Below are 25003 nucleotides of genomic sequence, written 5' to 3'. Positions count from 1 at the left end.
GTATCTCCCTCCACAGCAGAGAAGTAGAATAGAGAAAATGAATAGGTTACTGGTATCACCCTCCACAACAGAGAAGTACAACAGAGAAAATAAGTAGGCCACTGGTATCTCCCTCCACATCAGAGAAGTAGAATAGAGAAAAGGAGTAGGCTACTGGTATCTCCCTCCACAGCAGAGAAGTAGAATAGATAAAAGGAGTAGGCTACTGGTATCTCCCTCCACAGCAGAGAAGTAGAATAGAGAAAAGGAGTAGGCTACTGGTATCTCCCTCCACAGCAGAGAAGTAGAATAGAGAAAATGAGTAGGCTACTGGTATCTCCCTCCACAGCAGAGAAGTAGAATAGAGAAAAGGAGTGGGCTACTGGTATCTCCCTCCACAGCACATAAGTAGAATAGAGAAAAGAAGTAGCCTGTGGTATCTCCCTTATTTTTAAATAAATGAATTCTTTCATTTAGTGAAGATAAAGTCTCAAAGCAGCGATTCTTGTAAGTGGCCAACCGTCAATGTGAACGCACAATGATTATGCACGTAGTTGAATGGAAAAACGATATCCTTATTGTAACGACCTACTGTAGCCGACTTCGCAGTTGCCAGTCTCTTACCTCTATCTCACTTTGTCACCCCTCACTGGGTCCTTCTGCTTCTCCAAACTGACTGTATGTTGGAAACGATTAGCCATTCACTCACCCCTTGCTGTCGGTGGAAGGCGCATCCTGCACTGTAAAGTTTTGGGCAAAAGTGTAATTTTCTTTACAAAGTTTCTCAAGGGCTACACACGAAACAAAACGGATACTTCAAACAGTCTATCGAAGCCCTGTGCGCATTTCTGTCTACGGATTTTACATCGGAATTTCTTGTAACTATGTTATTCTTTGGGGAGTTTGTCATTATGGGACTTTATAACTATGGAGTTCTGCGCTTCATGAAGAATGGCATTGAGGAGAAGCCAAAGCCATGGTAAAATGGGATACATTGAGTCTGGATCTAAATTAAGGTTAATACAAATTATAAGGTGAGATGTTTAACATTTTCCTTTCGGTTCAGGTCAGACCATGTTTGATGTGCGTAACGATGCGTCCATACAGTGGTCCCTAATTTCGCGCATAGTCTATCGATTTTCTCTACTGTGAAGTATTTTGTCAGAGAACATATTTTCATTTGTATTTGGGTACTACTGAAATAGGCCTATAATGAATCTGTAACCCTCGACCAGCTCCAGTGATAGGAACACTTTGTGGTGGATGGATGCGCAGCTGAAGATGGCCCGTCCCGCCGCATTCATATTGATACTGTCCATGCTGATCGTGCCAGTTACAAGTCTCCCCTGCCCGCGCCAGTGCACGTGCCCTCAGGCCACAGAGGTGCACTGCACGTTCCGTTCCCTGCTCGCGGTGCCCGCTGGCATATCCAGACGAGTGGAGCGCATGAACCTGGGGTAAGCCTGGTGGATTGGCTTTATTCAATGACCCGCAATGAGACCGTAGGGCTAAAAAACAAGCATCATGCACAATAATTTATACCGATAGACGTACAGTATGGGTAAAATGTGAAGTGCATAAAGTATACGATTTTTATTTATGCATGTGCATTGTAGACCACTAAAAATAAATAATGAGCAATCAAAAAGTCACTTTTCATTAGAGGCCTTTAGAATTGTTTACAATTAAGTACTTGTTCAAATGTGTTTAGCATGTGACTGAAATTAATCTCTGCAACTCACAAGTAAATGTGCATAATGCAATATGCCTACAGTGAAGTCTGATGTAATCTTATTATATGCTTATTATATACCCCATGCTTTTTACTGAGTCATTTCACTTATGAGCTTGAGCCATTTCTTAAAAAGAACAGAGAAGCCCACCCACTGTGTATGTTCCCAAATACAATACCACTTTTAATTGACAATGTTTTGATCACGGAGGTCTTAAGTTCCGTCTGGTCTTTAACACTGTCTCCTCACACCGTCAGAAATGAAGGCACTTTGCTCCACAAAGAACAAGTCAAGTAAGTTAATAGTCAGTCATGAATTGCTTGTGTCATTGTTGTTTCTTTTAGGTTTAACACCATACACCATGTGACTCAAACTTGTCTGGCTGGGTTGAGGAAGCTGGAGCTTCTGATGATGCATGGGAATGATCTCTACAACATTCCCAACGGGGCCTTTAGGGATCTCATGTCCTTACAGGTACAAATCAAATCAAATTGTATTTGTTACGTGCGCCGAATACAACAGCCCTTAAACAACAATGTTTAATTTTTTAATAAAAAATTGTGTTGAGTAAAAAAAAAGATAAGTAAACATTTTTTAAATAAAATAACATATAATGAAAAGGCAGCAGTAAAATAACAGTTGCGAGGCTATATTTTTATTTACCTTTATTTAACTAGGCAAGTCAGTTAAGAACAAATTCTTATTTTCAATGACGGCCTAGGAACAGTGGGTTAACTGCCTGTTCAGTGGCAGAACGACAGATTTGTACCTTGTCAGCTCGGGGGTTTGAACTTGCAACCTTCCGGTTACTTGACCAACGCTCTAACCACTAGGTTACCCTGCCGCAGGGGGTACCAGTACAGAGTCAATGTGGAGGCTATATACAGGGGGTACCGGTACAGAGTCAATGTGGAGGCTATATACAGGGGGTACCGGTACAGAGTCAATGTGGAGGCTATATACAGGGGGTACCGGTACAGAGTCAATGTGGAGACTATATACAGGGGTACCAGTACAGAGTCAATGTGGAGGCTATATACAGGGGGTGCCGGTACAGAGTCAATGTGGAGGCTATATACAGGGGGTGCCGGTACAGAGTCAATGTGGAGACTATATACAGGGGGTACCGGTACAGAGTCAATGTGGAGGCTATATACAGGGGGTACCGGTACAGAGTCAATGTGGAGACTATATACAGGGGGTGCCGGTACAGAGTCAATGTGGAGGCTATATACAGGGGGTACCGGTACAGAGTCAATGTGGAGGCTATATACAGGGGGTACCGGTACAGAGTCAATGTGGAGGCTATATACAGGGGGTACCGGTACAGAGTCAATGTGGAGGCTATATACAGGGGGTACCGGTACAGAGTCAATGTGGAGGCTATATACAGGGGGTACCGGTACAGAGTCAATGTGGAGGCTATATACAGGGGGTACCGGTACAGAGTCAATGTGGAGGCTATATACAGGGGGTACCGGTACAGAGTCAATGTGCGGGGGCACAGGTTAGCCGAGGTAATTGATGTAATATATACATGTAGGTAGAGTTAAAGTGACTATGCATAGATAATAAACAGAGAGTAGCAGCAGTGTAAAGGGGGGGGGGGACAATGCAAATAGTCTGGCTAGCCATTTGTTTAGCTGTTCAGGAGTCTTATGGCTTGGGGGTAGAAGCTGTTGAGAAGCCTTTTGGACCGAGACTTGGCCCTCCGGTACTGCTTGATGTGCGGTAGCAGAAAGAACAAGCAGCGAGACCATTTTTAGGGCTTTCCTCTGACACCGTCTGGTATAGAGGTCCTGGATGGCAGGAAGCTTGGCCCCAGTGATGTACTGGGCCATTTGCACAACCCTCTGTAGTGCCTTGTGGTCAGAGGCAGAGCAGTTGCCATACCAGGCAGTGGTGCAACCAGTCAGGATGCTCTCGATGGTGCAGCTGCAGAACTTTTAGAGTATCTGAGGACCCATGCCAAATCTTTTCAGTCTCCTGAGGGGGAATAGGCTTTGTCGTGCCCTCTTCACAACTGTCTTGGTGTGTTTGGACCGTGATAGATTGTTGGTGATGTGGACACCAAGGAACTTGAAGCTCTCAACCTGCTCCACTACAGCCCCATCAATGAGAATGAGGGTGTGCCTGGTCCTCATTTTTCTGTAGTCCACAATCATGTCCTTTGTCTTGATCACGTTGAGGGAAAGGTTGTTATCCTGGCACCACACGGCCAGGTCTCTGACCTCCTCTGTATAGGCTGTCTCATTGTTGTCGGTGATCAGGCCTAACACTGTTGTGTCATCTGCAAACGTAATGATGGTGTTGGAGTTGTGCCTGGCTATGCAGTCATGAGTGAACAGGGAGTACAGGAGGGGACTGAGCACGGACCACTGAGGGGACCCCGTGTTGATGATCAGATGTGTTGTTACCTGTCCTTACCACCTGGGGGCGGCCGGTCAGGAAGTCCAGGATCCAGTTGCAGAGGGAGGTGTTTAGTCCCAGGGTCCTTAGCTTAGTGATGAGCTTTGAGGGCACTATGGTGTTGAACGCTGAGCTGTAGTTAATGAATAGCATTCTCACGTAGGTATTCCTTTTGCCCAGGTGGGAAAGGGCAGAGTGGAGTGCAATAGAGATTTCATCATCTGTGGATCTGTTGAGGCGGTATGCAAATTATGGTGGGTCTGGGGTTTCTGGGATAATGGTGTTGATGTGAGCCATTAACAGCCTTATTAAGCACTTCATGGCTACAGACGTGAGTGCAATGGGTCGGTAGTCAAAATGTCAGTGAAGACACTTGGCAGTTGGTCAGCGCATGCTCGGAGTACACGTCCTGGTAATACGTCTGTGAATGTTGACCTGTTTAAGGGTCTTACTCACATCGGCTACGGAGAGCATGATCACACAGTCGTCCACAACAGCTGATGCTCTCATGCCTGCTTCGGTGTTGCTTGCCTCAATCGAATATAGAAGTAATTTTGCTCATCTGGTAGGCTCGTGTCACTGGGCAGCTCGTGTCTGTGCTTCCAGTAATAAACAGGAAATGTTGATTAACATGAAATATCACCTCAGTACTGTACAGTAGGATATATAGTACCAGGCAATTGTTCCATTCTATTATTATATTCTACTCTATTCTACTATGCTCTATTCCAGAGTTTCCCAAACATGGTCCTGTTTTGGTTTTGGTTTTTGCCCTGGCACTACATAGCTGAATCAAATAATCCAAATTTGACGATGTTTTGGTTATTTGAAACCCTGCTCTATTCTATTAGGATGATAACTCACTCCCCTCTGCCTTTCTCCCCCTCAGATGCTGAAGATGAGCTATAACAAACTGAAGGAGATCAACAGACACACTCTCCAGGGTCTGTGGTCTCTGACCAGACTCCACCTGGACCACAACCGTCTGGAGTTCATTCACCCAGACACCTTCCAGGGCCTCACCTCCCTACGTCTCCTACAGCTGGAGGGGAACAGACTGCAGCAGCTCCACCCCTCTACCTTTTCCACCTTCTCCATGATGGGACACTTCCACGTCTCCACCCTCAGGTGAAGCCTAGCATGAGGAACTACAGTACCAATAATGCTCTGGACAATATTTGGTTTTATCTTAGTATCGGGCGCTTTCTCAATTCGTCTTTCGTAGATTATTTGCGTCCTCTCTCCTCACCGCCTTCTCAAAACCCATTGTAGAAGAAGGTCAGAGGGGCGGGACCTTGTACCTTCTCTAAAATGAAAATGAGGCAAGGAAATATGATGTGAGGAATCACAGAAAGAGGAATTGAGATGGAGACAAGATGTTCCTGAAGCTAATGTTATAATGTCCCTCCTGTCTCTTTATCGATACATCAGGCACTTGTACCTGTCGGAGAACAGGCTGACCTCGCTACCCCAGAAGCTGCTGGGAGGAATGCCCCAGCTGGAGAACCTCTTCCTGCATGGGAACCCCTGGACATGTGACTGCAGGATGAAGTGGTTCGCCGACTGGGAAAAAAACTCACCAGGTTATGTAAACTCAGCTAAAAAAGAAACATCCTCTCACTGTCAACTGAGTTTATTTTCAGCAAACTTAACATGTGTAAATATGTGTTTGAACATAACAAGATTCAACAACTGAGACATAAATCTCCTCCTCATGGACTACACCAGATTTGCCAGTTCTTCCTGTGAGATGTTACCCCACTCTTCCACCAAGGCACCTGCAAGTTCCAGGACATTTCTGAGGGGAATGGCCCTAGCCCACACCCTCCAATCCAACAGCTCTCAGACGTGCTCAATGGGATTGAGATCCTGGCTCTTCGTTGGCTATGGCAGAACATTGACATTCCTGTCTTGCAGGAAATCACGCACAGAACGAGCAGTATGGTTGGTGGCATTGTCATGCTGGAGGGTCATGTCAGGATGAGCCTGCAGGAAGGGTACCACATGAGGGAGGAGGATGTCTTCCCTGTAACGGACAGCGTTGAGATTGTCTGCAATGACAACAAGATCAGTCCGATGATGCTGTGACACATCGCCCTAAACCATGACGGACCCTCCACCTTCAAATCGATCCCGCTCCAGAGTACAGGCCCCGGTGTAACGCTCATTCCTTTGACGATAAACGCGAACCCGACCATCACCTCTGGTGAGACAAAACCGCGACTCGTCAGCGAAGAGCACTTTTTGCCAGTCCTGTCTGGTCCAGCGACGGTGGGTTTGTGCCCATAGGCGACGTTGTTGCCGGTGATGTCTGGTGAGGACCTGCCTTACAACAGGCCTACAAGCCCTCAGTCCAGCCTCTCTCAGCCTATTGCAGACAGTCTGAGCACTGATGGAGGGATTGTGCGTTCCTGGTGTAACTCAGACAGTTGTTGTTGCCATCCTGTACCTGTCCCACAGGTGTGATGTTCTGATGTACCGATCCTGTGCAGGTGTTGTTATACGTGGTCTGCCACTGCAAAGACGATCAGCTGTCCATCCTGTCTCCCTGTAGCGCTATCTTAGGCGTCTCACAGTACAGACATTGCAATTCATTGTCCTGGCCACATCTGCAGTCCTCATGCTTCCTTGCAGCATGCCTAAGGCATGTTCACACAGATGAGCAGAGACCCTGGGCATCTTTCTTTTGGTGTTTTTCAGAGTCATTAGAAAGGCCTCTTTAGTGTCCTAAGTTTTCATAACTGTGACCTTAATTGCCTACGGTCTTTAAGCTGTTAGTGTCTTATTGACCGTTCCACAGGTGCATGTTCATTAATTGTTTATGGTTCATTGAACAAGCATGGGAAACAGTGCTTAAACCCTTTACAATTAAGATCTGTGAAGTTATTTGGATTTTTACGAATGATCTTTGAAAGACAGGGTCCTGAAAAAGGGACATTTCTTTTTTTGCTGAGTTTATTTGATTTACTAGCTACTCAGTGAATGTACCTATTCGTCAGTGATGTCAGATACAATTGGATCAATGCTCAAAGCATAATGCAGCTGTCATTTTACACATTTGTTCCTTGAAAATGTATGTCCAAACCCTAACCAAACTTCACATTTGGAATTTCAAACATTGAATAATGATGCTAATGTTCCCTCTCCTCTTCCTTTCTTCGTAGGTGTGCTGAAGTGTAAAAAGGACAGGGCCTACCCAGGAGGTCAGCTCTGCTTTATATGTTACTCCCCAAAGAACTTACGAATGAAAGAAGTCCTGGGCCTGGACACACTGGTCTGCTCCAGCCCCGTTATCACCTCCCCTGATCGACCTACGACCCAAGAGGACACCGAGACCGAGGTCATGACCCTGGAGGAGTTCAAGGGGTCGTTCGGCAACATTACCCTAGGCCTGACGGACGAGCATGGGAACAAAGTGGATCTGGAGTGCAGCATCGGAGAGCCCCGCAGGGAGTCGTCTAAGGTCAGCTGGGAGCAGGTCAACCCTCTGCAGCTGGCCTATAATGTGAGTATCTCCGTGGATCTGGAGTGTCCCATCAACAGGGACAATTATGAGAGACTCTGGAGGCTGATTGCCTACTATAGCGACACGCCCGCTCACCTGCAGAGAGAGATCATGCTGACTAAGGAGCCGGTGCCCAGCTACAGGTAGGCTGGATTAAGAAAACGCTTTTTAATTTATCATTATGGGCCAAATTCCAACTTCTACTTGAGTAACATTTTCACTTAGTCATGCAATGAGACCAATGCACGTGAACATTTGTGGAAGTTAGGATTTGCCCATATGTGATTATTATGTGATTTTATGTGTTCATTTTAGAGTGGTCCTCGATACAGGGCACGGTTGTCAAACTAATTTTCCCCAAAGGCCGCATTCGGTTTTCACCGAGGTCCGGAGGGCCACACTTATGATGAATTGTATTTCCTCGCCATCAAAATGTGCAAATAATTGTCCTCACTCCATTTTTTGATGCTCCCTGACTGTCTATCTTTCGTTTCGATGACTGTTAGCTAGCTAGACAGAGTGAAGAGACTGTAAATGTGGGTCCATTATCATTTCTACACAGTCTTGATTTGGTTTTAGTCATTTAAATGTTGATTGAGATCGTTTTTTCCCACAAAAAACTAAATACATATACAGTACCAGTTAAAGGTTTGGACACACCTACTCATTCCAGGGTTTTTCTTTATTTTTACTATTTTCTACATTGTAGAATAATAGTGAAGACAATCAATTCTATGAAATAACACATATGGAATCATGTAGTAACCAAAAAAGTGTTAAACAAATCAAAATATATTTTATATTTGAGATTCTTTAAAGTAGCCAAATCAAATCAAACTTTATTTGCCACATGCTCCAAATACAATAATTGTAGACTTTACTGTGAAATGCTTACTTAGAACATATTTACCAAGTAGGCTAAAATAAAAAGTAATAATAAAAAGTAACACAATAAAAATAACGAGGCTATATACAGGGGGCACCGGTACCGAGTCAGTGTGCAGGGGTACAGGCCAGTTGAGGTAATCTGTACATGTAGGTGGGGGAAAAGTGACTATGCATAGGTAACAAACAAACAGCAAGTAGCAGCAGTGTGCAAAAGGGAAGGGGGGTCAATGTAAATTGTCCGGTTGCGATTTTTAGGAATTGTTCAGCAGTCTAATGGCTTGGGGGTAGAAGCTGTTGAGGAGCCTTTTGGTCCTAGACTTGGCGCTCCGGTACACCTTGCCGTGCGGTAGCAGAGAAAACAGTCTATAACTTGGGTGACTGGAGTCTCTGACAACCCTGGCTTTCCTCTGACACCGCCTATTATATATGTCCTGGATGGCAGGAAGCTTGGCCCCAGTGATGTACTGGACCATTCGCACTACCCTCTGTAGGGCCTTACGGTCAGATGCCGAGCAGTTGCCATAGCAGGCGGTGATGCAACCGGTCAGGATGCTCTCGAAGGTGCAGCTGTAGAACATTTTGAGGATCTGGGGACCCATGCCAAATCTCTTCAGGCCCCTGAGGGGGAATAGGTTTTGTCGTGCCCTCTTCACTACTGTCTTGGTATGTTTGGACCATGATAGTTCATTGGTGATGTGGACACCAAGGTACTTGAACTCTCGACTCACTCCACTACAACCCCATCAATGTTAATGGGGACCTGTTTGGCCCACCTTTTCCTGTAGTCCACAATCAGCTCCTTGGTCTTGCTCACATTGAGGGAGAGGTTGTTGTCCTGGCACCACACTGCCAGTTCTCTGACCTCTTCCCTATAGGTCGTCTCATAATTGTCGGCCTCCCACTGTTGTGTCGTCAGCGAACTTAATGATGGTGTTGGAGTCGTGTTTGGCCACGCAGCTGTGGGTGAACAGGGAATACAGGAGGGGACTAAGTATACACCCCTGAGGGGCCCCAGTGTTAAGGATCAGCGTGGCCGAAGTGTTGTTGCCTATTCTTACCACCTGGGAGCGGCCCATCAGGAAGTCCAGGATTCAGTTGCACAGGGAGGTGTTTAGTCCCAGAGTCCTTAGCTTAGTGATGATGGTGTTGAATCCTGAGCTGTAGTCAATGAACATCATTCTCACATAGGTGTTCCTTTTGTCCAGGTGAGAAAGGGCAGTGTGGCATGCGATTGAGATTGTGTCATCTGTGGATCTGTTGGGGCGGTATGCGAATTAGAGTGAGTCTAGGGTGTCCGGGAGAGTGTGTTGATGTGAGCCATGACCAGCCTTTCAAAGCACTTCATGGCTACCGATGTGAGTACCACAGGGTGGTAATCATTTAGGCAGGTTACCTTCACTTCTTTGGGCACATGGACTATGGTGGTCTGCTTGAAACATGTAGGTATTACAGACTCGGTCAAGGAGAGGTTGAAAATGTCAGTGAAGACACTTGACAGTTGAGCTTTGAGTACACGTCCTGGTAATCCATCTGGCCCAGCGGCTTTGTGAATGTTGACCTGTTTAAAGGTTTTGTTCACATCGGCTACCGAGAGCGTTGTCACACAGTCATTCAGAACAGCTGGTGCTCTCGTGCATGCTCAGTGTTGCTTGCCTCGAAGCGAGCATAAAAGGCATTTAGCTCATCTGGTAGGCTCGTGTCACTGGGCAGCTCGCGTCTGGGTTTCCCTTTGTAGTCCGTAACATTTACATTACATTACATTTAAGTCATTTAGCAGACGCTCTTATCCAGAGCGACTTACAAATTGGTGCATTCACCCTGTAACAGTTTTCAAGCCCTGCCACATCCGACGAGCATAGAGTCGGTGTAGTAGGATTCAATCTTAATCCTGTATTGACGCTTTGCTTGTTTGATGGTTCGTCTGAGTACATAGCGGGATTTCTTATAAGTGTCCGGATTAGTCTCCAGCTCCTTGAAATCGGCAGCTCTAGCCTTTAGCTCGATGTAGATGTTGCCTGTAATCCATGGCTTCTGGTTGGGATATGTACGTACAGTCACTGTGGGGACGATGTCATCGATGCACTTATTGATGAAGCCGATGACTGAGGTGGTGTATTTCTCAATGCCATTGGATGAATCCCGGAACATATTCCAGTCTGTGCTAGCAAAACAGTCCTGTAGTGTAGCATCCGCGTCATCTGATCACATCCGCATTGAGCGAGTCACTGGTACTTCCTGCTTTAGTTTTTGCTTGTTAGCAGGAATCAGGAGGATAGAATTCTGGTCAGATTTGCCAAATGGAGGGCGGGGAGAGCTTTGTATGCATCTCTGTGTGTGGAGTAAAGGTGGTCAGGGTTTTTTTCCCCCTGGTTGCACATGTGATATGCTGGTAAAAATTTGGTAGAACTGATTTAAGTTTGCTTGCATTAAAGTCCCCGGCACACTAGGAGCGCCGCTTCTGGGTGAGCATTTTCTTCTTTGCTTTTGGCCTTATAGAGGTGGTTGAGTGCGGTCTAAGTGCCAGCTTCGTTTTGTGGTGGTAAATAGACGGCTACGAATAATACAGATGAGAACTCTCTTGGTCGATAATGTGGTCTGCAGCTTATCATAATGTCCTCTACCTCAGGCGAGCAATACCTCGAGACTTCTTTAATATTAGACATCGCGCACCAGCTGTTATTGACAAAAAGACACACTTCTCCACCCCTAGTCTTATGAGAGGTAGCGCCTCTGTTCTGCTGGTGCATGGAAAATCCCGCTAGCTCTATATTGTCCGTATCTTCGTTCAGCCACATCTTGGTGAAACATAAGATGTTACAGTTTTTAATGTCCCGTTGGTAGGATAATCTTAATGGTAAGTCATAAATTTTATTTTCCAACGATTGCACGTTAGCAAGAAGAATGGAAGGCATTGGGAGTTTACTCTCTCGCCTCCAGATTCTCAGAACGATCCCCAATCTGCGTCCCCTTTTCCGGTGTCTTTTCTTCACGCATAAGGCTTGGATCTGGACCTGTTCCAGTGAAAGCAGGATATACCTCTTGTCGGACTCGTTAAAGGAAAAAGTTTCTTCCAGTCCGCGGTGAGTAATCGCTTTTCTGATGTCCAGAAGTTATTTTCGGTCATAAGAGACGGTAGCAGCAACATTATGTACACAATAAGTGAAAACATAAGTTACACCAAACGGGAAATTAATTAATAAAATGGCACAATTGGTTGGGAGAATGTAAAACGTCAGCCATGTTCTTTGGTGCCCTTTGCCTTGATGACAGCTTTGCACACTCTTGGCATTCTTTCAACCAGCTTCATGAGGTAGTCACCTGGAATGCATTTAAATTAACAGGTGTGCCTTGTTAAAAGATAATTTGTGTAATTTCTTTCAATCTTAATGTGTTTGAGCCAATCAGTTGTGCTGTGACAAGGTAGGGGTGGTATACAGAAGATAGCCCTATTTGTATCAGGAATCAAGGTAAGACCCAGATGCAGACACGTCGAATGAACAATGGTTTAATAATCCAACAGGGGCAGGCAATAGACAGGTCAGGGCAGGCAGGGGTCAGTAAACCAGAGGTGGGGCAACGGTACCGGACAGACGGCAGGCTCAGGGTCAGGGTAGGCAGAGGTCAATAATCCAGAGGTACGGCAAAGGTACAGGTCGGCGGTCAGGTGTTGGCAGGCAGGTGGGCTCAGAGTCAAGACACGCAAGGGGTCAAAACCAGGAGTGCGAGAAAAGAGAAACTGGGGACAAACAAGATGAACTGGCAACGGACAAACAGAGAACAAAGGTATAAATACACAGGGGATCATGGAGAAGATGCGCGACAACTTGAGGGGAGTGGAGACAATCACAAGGACAGGTGAAACAGATCAGGGTGTGACAATTTAGTAAAAGACCAAGCCAATATTATAGCAAGAACAGCTCAAATAGGCAAGAGAAACGACAGTCCATCATTACTTTAAGACATTAAGGTCAGTCAATTTGGAAAATTTCATGAACTTTTAAAGTTTCTTCAAGTGCAGTTGGAAAAACCATAAAGCACTATGAAGAAACTGGCTTTCATGAGGATTGCCACAGGAAAGAAAGACCCAGAGTTACCTCTGCTCCAGAGGATAAGTTCATTAGAGTTACCAGCCTCAGAAATTGCAGCCCAAATAAATGCTTCACAGAGTTCAAGTAACAGACACATCTCAACATCAACTGTTCAGAGGAGACTGCGTGAATCAGGCCTTCAGGGTTGAACTGCTGCAATGAAACCCCCACTAAAGGACACCAATAATAAGAAGAGACTTGCTTGGGCCAAGAAACACGAGCAATGGAAATAGACCGGTGGAGATCTGTCCTTTGGTCTGATGAGTCCAAATTTGAGACTTTTGGTCCAACCACCGTGTCTTTGTGAGACACAGAGTAGGTGAAAAGATGAGTGTGGGGGTGCTTTGCTGGTGACACTGTCGGTGATTGATTTAGAATTTAAGGCATACTTAACGAGCATGGCTACCACATCATTATGCAGTGATACGCCATCCCATCTGGTTTGCACTTAGTTTGTTTTTCAACAGGACAATGACCCAAAACACACCTCCAGGCTGTGTAAGGGCTATTTGACCAAGAAGGAGAGTGATGGAGTGGTGCATCAGATGACCTGGCCTCCACAATCACCAGACCTGAACCCAACTGAGATGGTTTGGGATGAGTTGGACCACAGAGTGAAGGAAAAGCAGCCAAGAATTGCTCATCATATGTGGGAACTCCTTCAAGACTGTTGGAAAAGCATTCCATGTGAAGCTGGTTGAGAGAATGCCAAGAGTGTGTAAAGCTGTCATCAAGGCAAAGGGGGGCTACTTTGAAAAATCTCAAATATAAAATATATTTTGATTTGTTTAACACCTTTTTGGTTACTACATGATTCCATATGTGTTACGGAATTGTTTTGATGTCTTCACTATTATTCTACAGTATAGAAAATAGTAAAAATAAAGAAAAATTAGTAGGTGTGCCGAAACTTTTGACTGGTATTGTATATATTAATAATAATCAAACCACCCGCAGGCCGGAATGAATGGGGCTTGAGTTCAATACGTGATATAAAGCATGTAATTTCATACTGCTATGTTATGTTTTATGTTATGTGTTTTTTCCTTCTTGATCTCCAGGTACAGACAGGACCTGGAGAGAGATGCATTGTACTACACAGGGGTTAAGGCTAACATGGTAGCTCAACCATCCTGGCTGATGCAGAGCTCTGTGGACCTGCAGTTGAACAGGCCCCAGTCCACTGGGAAGAGCGTCAAGCTGATCCTCAGCACCCACCTCACACAGACCGTGGAGCCTGAGCTGGAGCGCAGACACCGTAGGACATGGGTCATGATAGAGAACACAAACACTACTAGGACAGTGCTGAGTGTTGTAGTGGGCAGCCCTGCTGTGATGGACTGTAATGTGTTGAGCTCAGGAGACACTGCGGTTCGATGGATGCTGCCAGACGGGACCCAGCTGGAGGCACCGTACAGCAGCCCAGACAACAGGGTGTCAGTGTTGAGCACCGGTAGATTGGATATTAAAGCTGTAGGACACTCAGACTCAGGGATATATTACTGTATCGCCCAGGTCTCTGACGACCTCACTGTCCTCCCTTTCCGCCTGACGGTCGAGGAGTCCTCCAGTCCTCCCCCTCTTGTAGGGGATGAGATGGCGCCTACCCTCGTGGAGGGGTTCACCGGTGTCCCTCTCACTCTGAACTGTGTCGTGTCTGGCTCTCCTGACCCTGAGATTAACTGGATCCTTCCTGACAGCAACATAGTGAGTCACAGAGCCAACTCTTCTAGAGCGCTGGTGTATTCCAACGGAACTCTGAGAGTCCCAGAGAGTCGACTGACAGACAGTGGATATTATAAGTGTGTGGCCATGAACCAGCATGGTGTGTATTCCCTGGCTACTAAGGTGACTCTCACCAGACAGTTAGGAGCAGAGATACGACCACTGAGGAGAATGAGGCCACAGTCTGCTTCAGGGGTCAACACCAGGGTCAAAGCTCCCATGGAGGACACTGAGGAGGTATCAGGGAACGATGAGGACACACAGGAGGAAGTCCCCTCCTCGCCTTCCTCCTCATCTTTCTCCTCCTCCTCATCCCCGAGCCGTGTGGAGCTAATGAAACGGAGGAGAGGTCAAAGTTCAAGCAGGGGTGGTGGTCATCCATTTAGAAACACGTGGAGGCGACCTGCTGTACCAAGAAAACCAACCATGACAGGGACAAAGGATAAAGACAAGAAAAACACAGTGGAGATGAGAAGGAGGATTAACGTGGCAAACAAAAATATAGACCCGGAGAAGTGGGCGGACATTTTGGCCAAAATCCGTGACAAGAACGGACAGGGTAACACTAACATAACACCCAGCTCAACTCACCTCACCACAAGGAAGAAGCAGGAGTCAACAACAACAGCTAGCGCTAAGCAGACACAGTCTCCGGACAACATAGAGGGATCAACAGACAACCTACATGAGGAAGAGGAGGAGGAGCTATACACACCCACTACTGTACCGCATATATCCACACGACACACTACTTACACTACAGACTCAGATGTGGATACAGCCACAAATCATGCACTTTTCACGCAGCCGGTCACAGAGCCTGTCACATCTGTTCCCCAGCAGCTCAGTAACACTGTCACACACACAGACACAGAAGGCAGGCACACCGTCACACACACACACTCCCAGACCCTGGGTCAGCTGCATGTGAATGTCTGGACCAGTTCTTCGCACAACAACTCTTTACAAGGAGAAAATCAAAGCACCACCACCACTGCATTAACTACAGATGTTGACGCGGTTACAGATGTTGACGCGGAGTCTGATATCTCACCCACGTCTGAGGATAATCAGGGGGCGAAAGACGCTAACGGACCCAGTGTTGTTAACAGCTTTAATGAAGGAAGTGACGCATATTTAGACAGAGCTGAACTTGACCCATCCCTCGCCACCACCACAGTTCGAGGGTACTCTGAATCGGAAACAGAGAGAGAAGAATTTGATCACTCTCTCACCGAGACTCAGAGCACAACTGCTAAACCAGACACACATACTCAGCTAAAGCAGCATTCAAGGTCTAATATAACTCATCTTCCACTCAGCTCACCCTCTCCCACGGCCGAGCTCACTTCAGCTGTGTATATGAGGAAGGAAACTCCAGGGGAGGTGGCTACTCGACTCAGAAACCAGAACTCCAGGAGGAGGAATGGGGGCGGGGGCAGGAGAAGACGGCCCAATACGGGCAGAAAGAAGCCAAAGCCAAATAATCCATTGAGAAGTGATTTTACAACCGCAGCCACACAGAAGGACGCGCTCTCAACAACTACCAAGGCAACCACTGCCACGTGGACTAAAATAGAAGCGTTCGACAAGGCCAAAAGCATGACGGACAGGTTTAACACCGCAGTTCCATCGACGGGCAGCCAAGCAACGTCATCAGGCCGAGTGAGTCACGAAGAGAACACAGTAGTCTCTTTATACCAAGACAGGATTGACCCTTCAGTGAAACCGACAACTCGCGCCGAGACAAAGGACACCCTTTCACCACACGCCAAACCACTGTTCGGGAGCACAACAGCCCCACCGGCGTCTCCTACAGCCTCTTTAACAGAAACATATCAACCTACGTCCCAGAGCAGCCATCACAGAGCAGCCATCACAGAGCAGCCATCACAAAGCAGCCATCACAGAGCAGCCCCAGAAAGAGCCTCTCAGACTCGGAACACTCCGAGCCCGGTCCCAGAGCACTCGGTTGTGCACACGACAGCCATTCAGGGGAATATTACAAGCGTCCCCCTTCCTGCAGTTAAACCAACTGAGACAACACAAAGGGGAGGCAGCGCTACTGTAGACCTTCACCCTGTTCCAAGTCCTGACAAGTACCCGGAGAATCGCAACACTCGCCCGGGATTGCCAGCAGATGGACAGCTCAACACACCAGACTATCGATATACAACAGGTACTACTGAGGTTAAAAAGGCGCCAGTCAAAGAGATTGACAGCATGTCTCCATCTATCCGGCATGAAATAACCAGAGCACACGGCACAACACACGCCCCGGGTGCCTCAACAAAAGAGTCCTTCCATGAGGAGGCAGAACATGAGGAGGCTCGGGTTAGCACCACTGAAAGGCTGGTGACATCTGAAAGCTCTTATCGCGGATCCGGTCCCGATAAAACAGACGCTATTAAGCCCAGAACAACCTTTGATGGGCACTATAACATCAGAGAAAGCACTTCCACCACAGGCAAAGACCAAACACCAGTGGAAAATGTTGCAGTTTCTGTTGCTGCTACTACAACAAAGGATGTTACTCCCACTATGTCACCTGTCACCTCCACATCAGTTAGGACATCCATAGTTTTCCCCTCTAGGGTGAGGCCTCAGATCCCTGTACTAAACACTCCATCCACTAGGGTCAGGACCCAACCTTCATCCAGAACAGTGGAGGTTCCCTCCAACTCCAACCACATCCCAGACAGTCACAGAGAGAGAGTCCTCATCTCTCAACCCGACCAGAGAAACAACCCGATCCTCAACAGAGGAGACTCCATCCTAATCACCAGATCTGACCCCAACAGACAACCACCACCAGCCGACTCCCACACCACGACTAAACTAGAGTCAACTGACATCAAGCCTGATCCAGTCACCGGTGTTAAACCAACCACCACAGAACCCAGAACACCCCACAGGACAGTCACAAACACAAACACCCAGATGATCAGACAGACGACCATTACAACCACTCTTGCGTCCACCACCACAAAGAGCTTTTCGCAGACTTCATCAGTGTCTTCATCGAGTCTGTCCGGTGGGGGCCAGAGAACAGAGACCCCTACTCAGACACAGGGGTTATCAGGTGGGGTGTCGGGAGGTGGTCAGAGACCCCCCGTAGCAGGGTCTGTTGTAACAGGGAAGCCCCGGATCACCAATGTGGATGTGCGGACAGTGACAGTGAATGCAGAGATGGATGCACAGCTGCCCTGTGTGGCTCTAGGGGAGCCCAAGCCTTTCCTCTCCTGGACGAGAGTCTCCACAGGTATGTATAACAGTACTTCCTTTACTGTTCTCCCCTCTTCCTAGAACATCCTCCTTCACCCTCTGTTACAGAACGACACGGCTGTATGTAAGCCTGTTAATGTAACAAAAAAGGAGAACCCTATTTGTCATGATATAAGCTATGCTCCATTCTTATGCGTTTCAACAGACAACATGTTGTAGAAATAACCCTTTATCTGCATTGTTTTAATCTGTTCGATGTCTTGAAACACACATTGTTTTGATTCATGCAGGAGCGACAATAGCCCAGAACACTCGGGTCCAGAGGTTCGAGGTCCATCTCAACGGCACGTTTATCATCCGTAACAGCCAGCCCCAGGACCGAGGCCAGTACCTCTGTATGGTCCAGAACCAGTATGGCGTGGACAAGATGGTGGTCTCCCTGATGGTCCTGGCCCAGCATCCCAGAGTGCTCCAGCCACGCTACCGCGATGCTACCGTGTACCACGGGGACGGCATCGATCTGGAGTGCCAGGTACAGGGACATCCCATGCCCCGGGTCACCTGGGTGCTACCTGACAGGGTCCACCTCACTGCGCCCCCAGCCCCGGGCCCTGCCAGCCCAGCCAGTGGCCCCCAGCCCGGCCCACAGTCTGGCCCTAAGCACGTGGAACTCCTCAGTAACGGTACTCTTCGGATAACCCAGGCCAGCTACACAGACAGAGGGATCTATAAATGTATCGGCAGCAGCGTGGCGGGAGCCGACACCGTCTCTGTCCGTCTCCATGTGGCAGCCTTGCCTCCAGTCATCCAACAACCTCGCTATGAGAACATGTCCCTCCCCGAGGGCAGCACGGCCTACATCCACTGCACCGCCAAAGGAGCCCCTACGCCTGTCATGCGCTGGACCACGCCCGATGGAGTCCAGCTCCTCACCTCACAGTTCGTCAACGGACGTAATTTCTTTGTCTTCCCCAACGGGACCCTGTACGTCCGTGGGCTAGGCCAAGGCGACGCGGGGAGATATGAGTGTGTGGCCAGTAATGCGGTAGGAGCCTCCAGGAGAACCAGCGTTCTGACAGTACTGAGACTCCCATCCTCCACCAAGGCCAGGATTACCTCCTCGTCTCCCCAGAGGTCTGACGTGGTCTACGGGGGGCTGCTGAGGCTCGACTGCATTGCCACAGGAACACCGGAGCCCAGGATCATCTGGAGGACCCCCTCTAAGAAACTAGTGGATTCCCAGTACAGGTATGCATCTTCTGGCATCTTTTTCACTCACTGTCTAATATGCCCTTCAGGCCATTGTCTGTATGTATAGTGCCTTCAGAAAGTATTTACACTTTTGATTTTTTCCACATTTTGTTCTGTTACAGCATGAATTTAAAATTGATTCAATTGAGATGCTATGTCACCCAATACCCCATTATGTCAACGTGGAATTATGTTTTTAGACATTTTTACAAATGAATAAAAAATGAAAAGTCAATAACTATTCAACCCCTTTGTTATGGCAGGGGTAAAAATGTGCTTAAAAAGTCACATAATAAGTTGCATGGACTGTGTGTAATATTAGTGCTTAATGTGATTTGTGAATGACTATCTCATCTCTGTACCCCACACATACAATTATCTGTAAGGTCCCTTAGTCTAGCAAACACAGATTCAATCACAAAGACCAGGGAGGTTTTCCAATGTCTTGCAAAGAAGGGCAACCTATTGTTAGATGGGTAAGAATGTAAAAAACAGACTTTGAACGTCCCTTTGAGCATGTTGATGTTATTAATTACACTTTGGATGGTGTATCAATGCTCCAAGTCACTACAACGGTACAGGCGTCCATCCTGCCGGAGAGGAAGGAAACCACTCATTTCACCATGAGGCCAATGGTGTCTTTAAAATAGTTCAAGTTTAATGGCTGTGATAGGAGAAAACTGAGGATGGATCAACAACATTGTAGTTACTCCACAATACTAACCTAAATTACAGAGTGAAAAGAAAGAAACCTGTACAGAATTAAAATGTTCCAAAACATGGATCCTGTTTGCAATAAGGCACTAAAGTAAAACTGAAAAAAATGTGGCAAAGAAATTCACTTTATGTCCTGAATACAGAGTGTTATGTTTGATGGCAAATCCAACACAACACATCACTGAATAACACTCATCATTGTTTTCAAGTTATGATTAAAAAATGTATATCACTAACCACAGGCAAAATCCTAGAGGAAAGCCTGGTTCAGTCCGCTATCCAACAGACACTGGAAGACAAATTCACCTTTCAGTAGAACAATAACCTAAAACACAAGGCCAAATATAGAGTTGCTTACCAAGATGACATTGAATGTTCCTTAGTGGCCTAGTTACAGTTTTGACTTGTATCGGCTTGAAAATGTATGGCAAGACTTGAAAATGTATGGCAAGACTTGAAAATGTATGGCAAGACTTGAAAATGTATGGCAAGCCTTGAAAATGTATGGCAAGCCTTGAAAATGTATGGCAAGACTTGAAAATGTATGGCAAGACTTGAAAATGTATGGCAAGACTTGAAAATGGCTCTCAATGGTCAACAATCAACTTGACAAAACTTGAAGAATTCCTTCAAAAGTAATGGGCAAATATTGTACAATCCAGGTGTGCAAAGCGCTTAGTGATTTACCCAGAAAGACTCACAGCTGTAATCGTTGCCAAAGGTGATTCTAACATGTATTGACTCAAGAGTGTGCGTATGTAAATGAGATATTTCTGTATTTTATTTTCAAGATATTAGCACAAATGTCTAAAAACATGTTTTCACTTTGTCATTATGTGGTATTGTGTGCAGATGAGTGAGAGAAAAAAATGTAATCAATTTTGAATTCAGGCTGTAACACAACAAAATGTGGAATAAGTCAAGGGGTATGAATACTTTCTGAAGGCACTGTATATCAACTATCATCATCAGATGTTATCATGAATGAGAAGGTTTACTAGGAAATCATACAGGCACATTTTCTATTCCCTAAAGGTTAGCTGAAAAACCATCAAAGGAAGACCTAACATGGTTGCTTTTAACAGCAGGAAAAACTGTTATTCACAAACAATAACAACTTGTTTTTTTGGGGGGTTCAGCTTTGACCCCAGGATAAAGGTGTTCACCAACGGTTCTCTGACCATCCAGGCCACGACAGAAAAAGATGATGGGGACTACCTGTGTGTGGCCCGAAACAAGATGGGGGACGACTACATGCTTCTGAGGGTTAACGTGCTGACCAAGCCGGCCAAGATTGAGCAGAAGCAGCTGCTGGCCAGTCAGAAGGTCTGTCTTTTGTCTTAGGTTTCTATTTAAATAATGGGTTACATCCCAAATGGCACTCTATTCCCTGTATAGTGCACTACTTTTGACCAGAGCCCTATGGGCCTTAGTGAAAAATTGTGCACTATATAGGGGTTAGGGTGCCATATGGGGCAGAACATTGGTGTTTTTAATGTGATATTTTAATGTGTTGCATGTGAGTGCAAATATTTTGGTCGGTTTTCTGTCTGATGTACGATTGGATAGACAATAAATATTTTTGAATTTGAAGGTGATGTATGGAGGAGACCTGAAGGTGGACTGTGTAGCGTCTGGCCTCCCCAACCCTGAGATCCGCTGGGCTCTGCCGGACGGCACCATGATCAACACACTGAAACAGATGGATAGTAGTGTTAGAGGTGGGCGCACCCGCAGGTACTTGGTGTTTGTTGAATCTGCATCAACTTTACACATACCGTAAAATGTTATTGAATCACATAATACAGTATGTACATCCGATCTGTTATTAAATCTCATTAACTGCATAACAATCACACAACCCCCCCCCCCTCCCCCCTCCCCCTCCCCAGATACGTGGTGTTCGACAACGGGACATTGTACGCCAACGACGTGGGGATGAGAGAGGAAGGAGACTACACCTGCTACGCTGAGAACCAGATAGGGAAGGATGAGATGAAGGTTCACGTCAAGGTGGTGGCGGACCCTCCGATCATCAGAGACAAAACTCAAAGCCCTGAAGTCATCAGGGTTCTTTATGGGGAGACCGTGTCTCTGAAGTGCAGCGCCAAGGGAGAGCCGACCCCAGTCATCACGTGGCTCTCCCCCCACTAACCGGGCCATTGCCTCCTCCCCCACTAAGTACCAGGTCCATAATGATGGCACATTAGTGGTCAAGAAGGCGCAAAGCTTTGATGCTGGTAACTACACCTGCATAGCTAGGAACAGTGCCGGCCAGGACCGCAAAGTCACCAGGGTGGAAGTCCTTGTGACGCCGCCGACCATCAACGGACTGAGAGGTATGGTCAATACTATCAGAGTGACGGCTATAAGGGACCAACGGACAATGCTGGCCTGCGAGGCTGTGGGGACACCCATCCCCCGGGTCATGTGGGTGTTACCGGAGAACGTCATCCTCCCGGTGCCATACTACGGCAGCAGAATGACGGTGCATCGTAACGGTACGTTGGATATACGTTCGCCGAAGGGGACCGACTCGGCTCAGCTGGCCTGCATCGCACACAACGAGGGCGGGGAGGCCAGGCTGATAGTCCACCTGGAGGTTAGAGGGATGGTAGAGAGGCCGCAGCTCAGAGGGCCCAAAACAGAGAGCCTCTCTCTAACGGTAGGCAGTACCATGACCCTGAACTGCTCCTTTGAAAGAGGCCCAGCACCCCCAACGGTAACCTGGATCCTCCCTAATGGTTCCCCCCTCATGAGGGGTGCCCAGTTCTCCAAGTTCTTCCACCGACCTGACGGCTCCTTGGTCATCACTAACCCCTCTGTCTCTGAAAGTGGTATGTACCGCTGCCTGGTGAGGAATGTCGCCGGGCTAGTGGAACGTACTATTTCTTTAGCCCCGGAGAGGAAACCAGAGATCAATAACCGCTACAACTCCCCCATCAGTATTATGAATGGGGAGAGCCTCCAACTCCACTGTCTCTCCACGGGGGACCCCCTCCGGCTGACGTGGACCCTGCCCAGTGGGGTGGTCCTGGGACGGCCACAGAGAGCTGGTCGCTACGCCGTATTAGCCAATGGGACGCTCGCCATCCAGCAGGTGTCCGTCTACGACCGCGGCTCCTATGTCTGCCGAGCTGCCAACGAATACGGCAGCGCCCTGCTCTCCGTGCCCGTCATCGTCATCGCGTACCTGCCTCGCATCACCAATGGCCCGCCCCCTGTAATGTACGCTCGCCGCGGCGTGGCGGTCCAGCTGAACTGTGTTGCCACGGGGATCCCCCGAGCTGAGATTGCCTGGGAGATGCCGGATAGGGCACGGCTAGCGGTCAGTGCCCAGCCACGCCTCTTTGGCAACAAGTACCTCCACCCACAAGGCTCTCTTATCATCCAGAACCCCACACAGAGAGACCAGGGCTCCTACAAATGCACCGCCAGGAACGTGATAGGGGTCGATACTAAAGCCACCTATCTACATGTGTTCTGATTAGCCTTAAAAATCATATGCCCAAGAAACTGCGAAAGGAGCTGAGCACGGCCAATGCTTTTCATCCATCCACATGATGTTGAAGAGACTTTGCATCACTGTCAACTCAAAGTAAAGATACACTTTCCAATCGGTAGCTAAACAAACGAGCCTCTGTGTGCGCAGTAGCTGTGCTGTATGTGTCCTGTGATGTCATTCAAGGCCATATTTCAGCTGCGTTTAAAAAAAAAAAAAAACATTTTGCGACAAAGCCATTTTTCACTCATCAAAAAACACTTTGCAATGAAGGACTTTAATAGAGAGCAAAAAACTGTAGTGTTACTATTTGTAGCATTTATACAGACTGTATATGAGAGCATGTGACTTTTCATCTAGGCTGCTTCTCTTTTCCATCTCCTGCGCTGACAATGACAATTGTGTGTCAAACTGTGTAGATAAGCGTAGCTAAATATCTTGTTACGTTCGATTAATGCAAATATTCGAAACGATATACTGTTGACACAGAAAATGGGGACGATCTCAGGGCTCCAAGCAACAACGGCTGGTGTTACAATTATGAATAACTGCTTCACGACCATCCATATTATCTTACTACCTTAACCAAAGGTCTTTTTTAAGGACCGCTAACCCTGCTATTTACAGGAGCGACTCACACAGTACCGCTACTGTGATTATTGTACATGCAATATGGTTTAGATCTGCTTGCAACCCTCATAGGTGTCAACATCAGCTACTAAAATAATTAAATTATTTGTCTTTAACAGACTCTGATGTATAGGACTATTACACGTTTTTAATAAAGAGACGCTCAAAATCCATCGTAATCTTGGAGAATATCACTTCTGTAAAGATTGAGAAAAGACTATGGATGCATCCCAAATAATGCACTATATGGGAAATAGGGTGCGTTTTAAGGTGCAGCCATAGTTTATGGGCCCCGGTCCAAGTAGCACACCACAAAGGGAATAGGGGGCAATTTGGGAAGGGGGTAAGAACTTCAAACTAGGTCAGGACAGATTAAGGATCCGTCTTCCAAGAGTAAACATTTTCAAACGTAGCTCTGGGATTTATTATACAGTCATGGTCCCTCTCTTGCTAAAAGGAGAACCATCTGGTTGTGTGGGAAATCCCCTATTAGTTCACTGTTTTCCCTCTGAAAGAATTACTGCTTTAACTATACAGACTTAATTGTAATCGGCTTTCATGATTTATGAAATCCACTCACAACTTGAAGTGGTGCAGTACCGCTGCGACAGGGATGACATAGAAAATGTGTTTATTTGACTGTTGATGGACCTGCTCTTCAGGAAATGGGCCGTACAATTGGCTGTTGAGCCCAAAGAATACATTTTCCCTCTTTTGTTTGAAATAATCAAAGAAGTAAAGGCTTTAGCTGTCTCTCACTGACCCATGCCCAGGTCAAACACAAAGCAGAAACCACCCAGGGCAGCTGCTCACATCTTGGACACACTTGTGGTCATGTCTCCCCCAGTACTATAGAGATGAAGTCATCCATTTGCCATTACAGTACCATATTGTCATCAGCACTAAGTACTGCAGTCTTGCTGTGTTTATATGAACTATTTCTTTCCATTTCCACCTCCGCTCTGCTCTGTCTTTAACATGGTTAACGTAATACCTTATTATGCAAATGGTGAGACTGATGACATCCTAGGAGAGAGTGAGAAAGACAGAGAGAGGATGAGAGAAAAAGCGAGAGAGGTAGTGAACCTCATGGGCTCCTGAGTTCTTCTGCAAAAAGATAGAAATAGAGTTGGATAAATGTAGATCAACTTGAAATGTTTTGCAAGGACTTCTACAGGATACTACCCTCAACATCAAAACCTTCGATCCAAATCCAAATCCCATGCCTAAAATGACCTGGATGAACTATTGCTACAAAGGACTAACCTGTACGTATATAGCCGCGTTATTGTTATGTAATTTCTTGTTACGTTTTGATTATATATATATTTTTTTTTATTAAAAAGTACTT

The 25003-nt window shown here is 46.7% G+C and overlaps 1 protein-coding gene across 1 annotated transcript; it reads left to right on the top strand.

The window, feature by feature from the left end:
• Positions 1-249: 249 nt before the first annotated feature.
• LOC124011254 (matrix-remodeling-associated protein 5-like) lies at positions 250-25003 on the top strand. The gene is given in 12 exon segments (XM_046324438.1): positions 250-1013; positions 1215-1436; positions 2057-2186; positions 5011-5249; positions 5553-5704; positions 7286-7769; positions 13664-17589; positions 17843-18800; positions 20660-20846; positions 21115-21257; positions 21413-21665; positions 21667-25003. Coding segments are annotated over 12 exon segments (8118 nt in total). The 5' UTR covers positions 250-930; the 3' UTR covers positions 23008-25003.

This window comes from Oncorhynchus gorbuscha, linkage group LG23, assembly GCF_021184085.1.
Source record: "Oncorhynchus gorbuscha isolate QuinsamMale2020 ecotype Even-year linkage group LG23, OgorEven_v1.0, whole genome shotgun sequence".
Lineage (NCBI taxonomy): Eukaryota > Metazoa > Chordata > Actinopteri > Salmoniformes > Salmonidae > Oncorhynchus > Oncorhynchus gorbuscha.
This window is presented reverse-complemented; position numbering and strand designations above follow the sequence as displayed.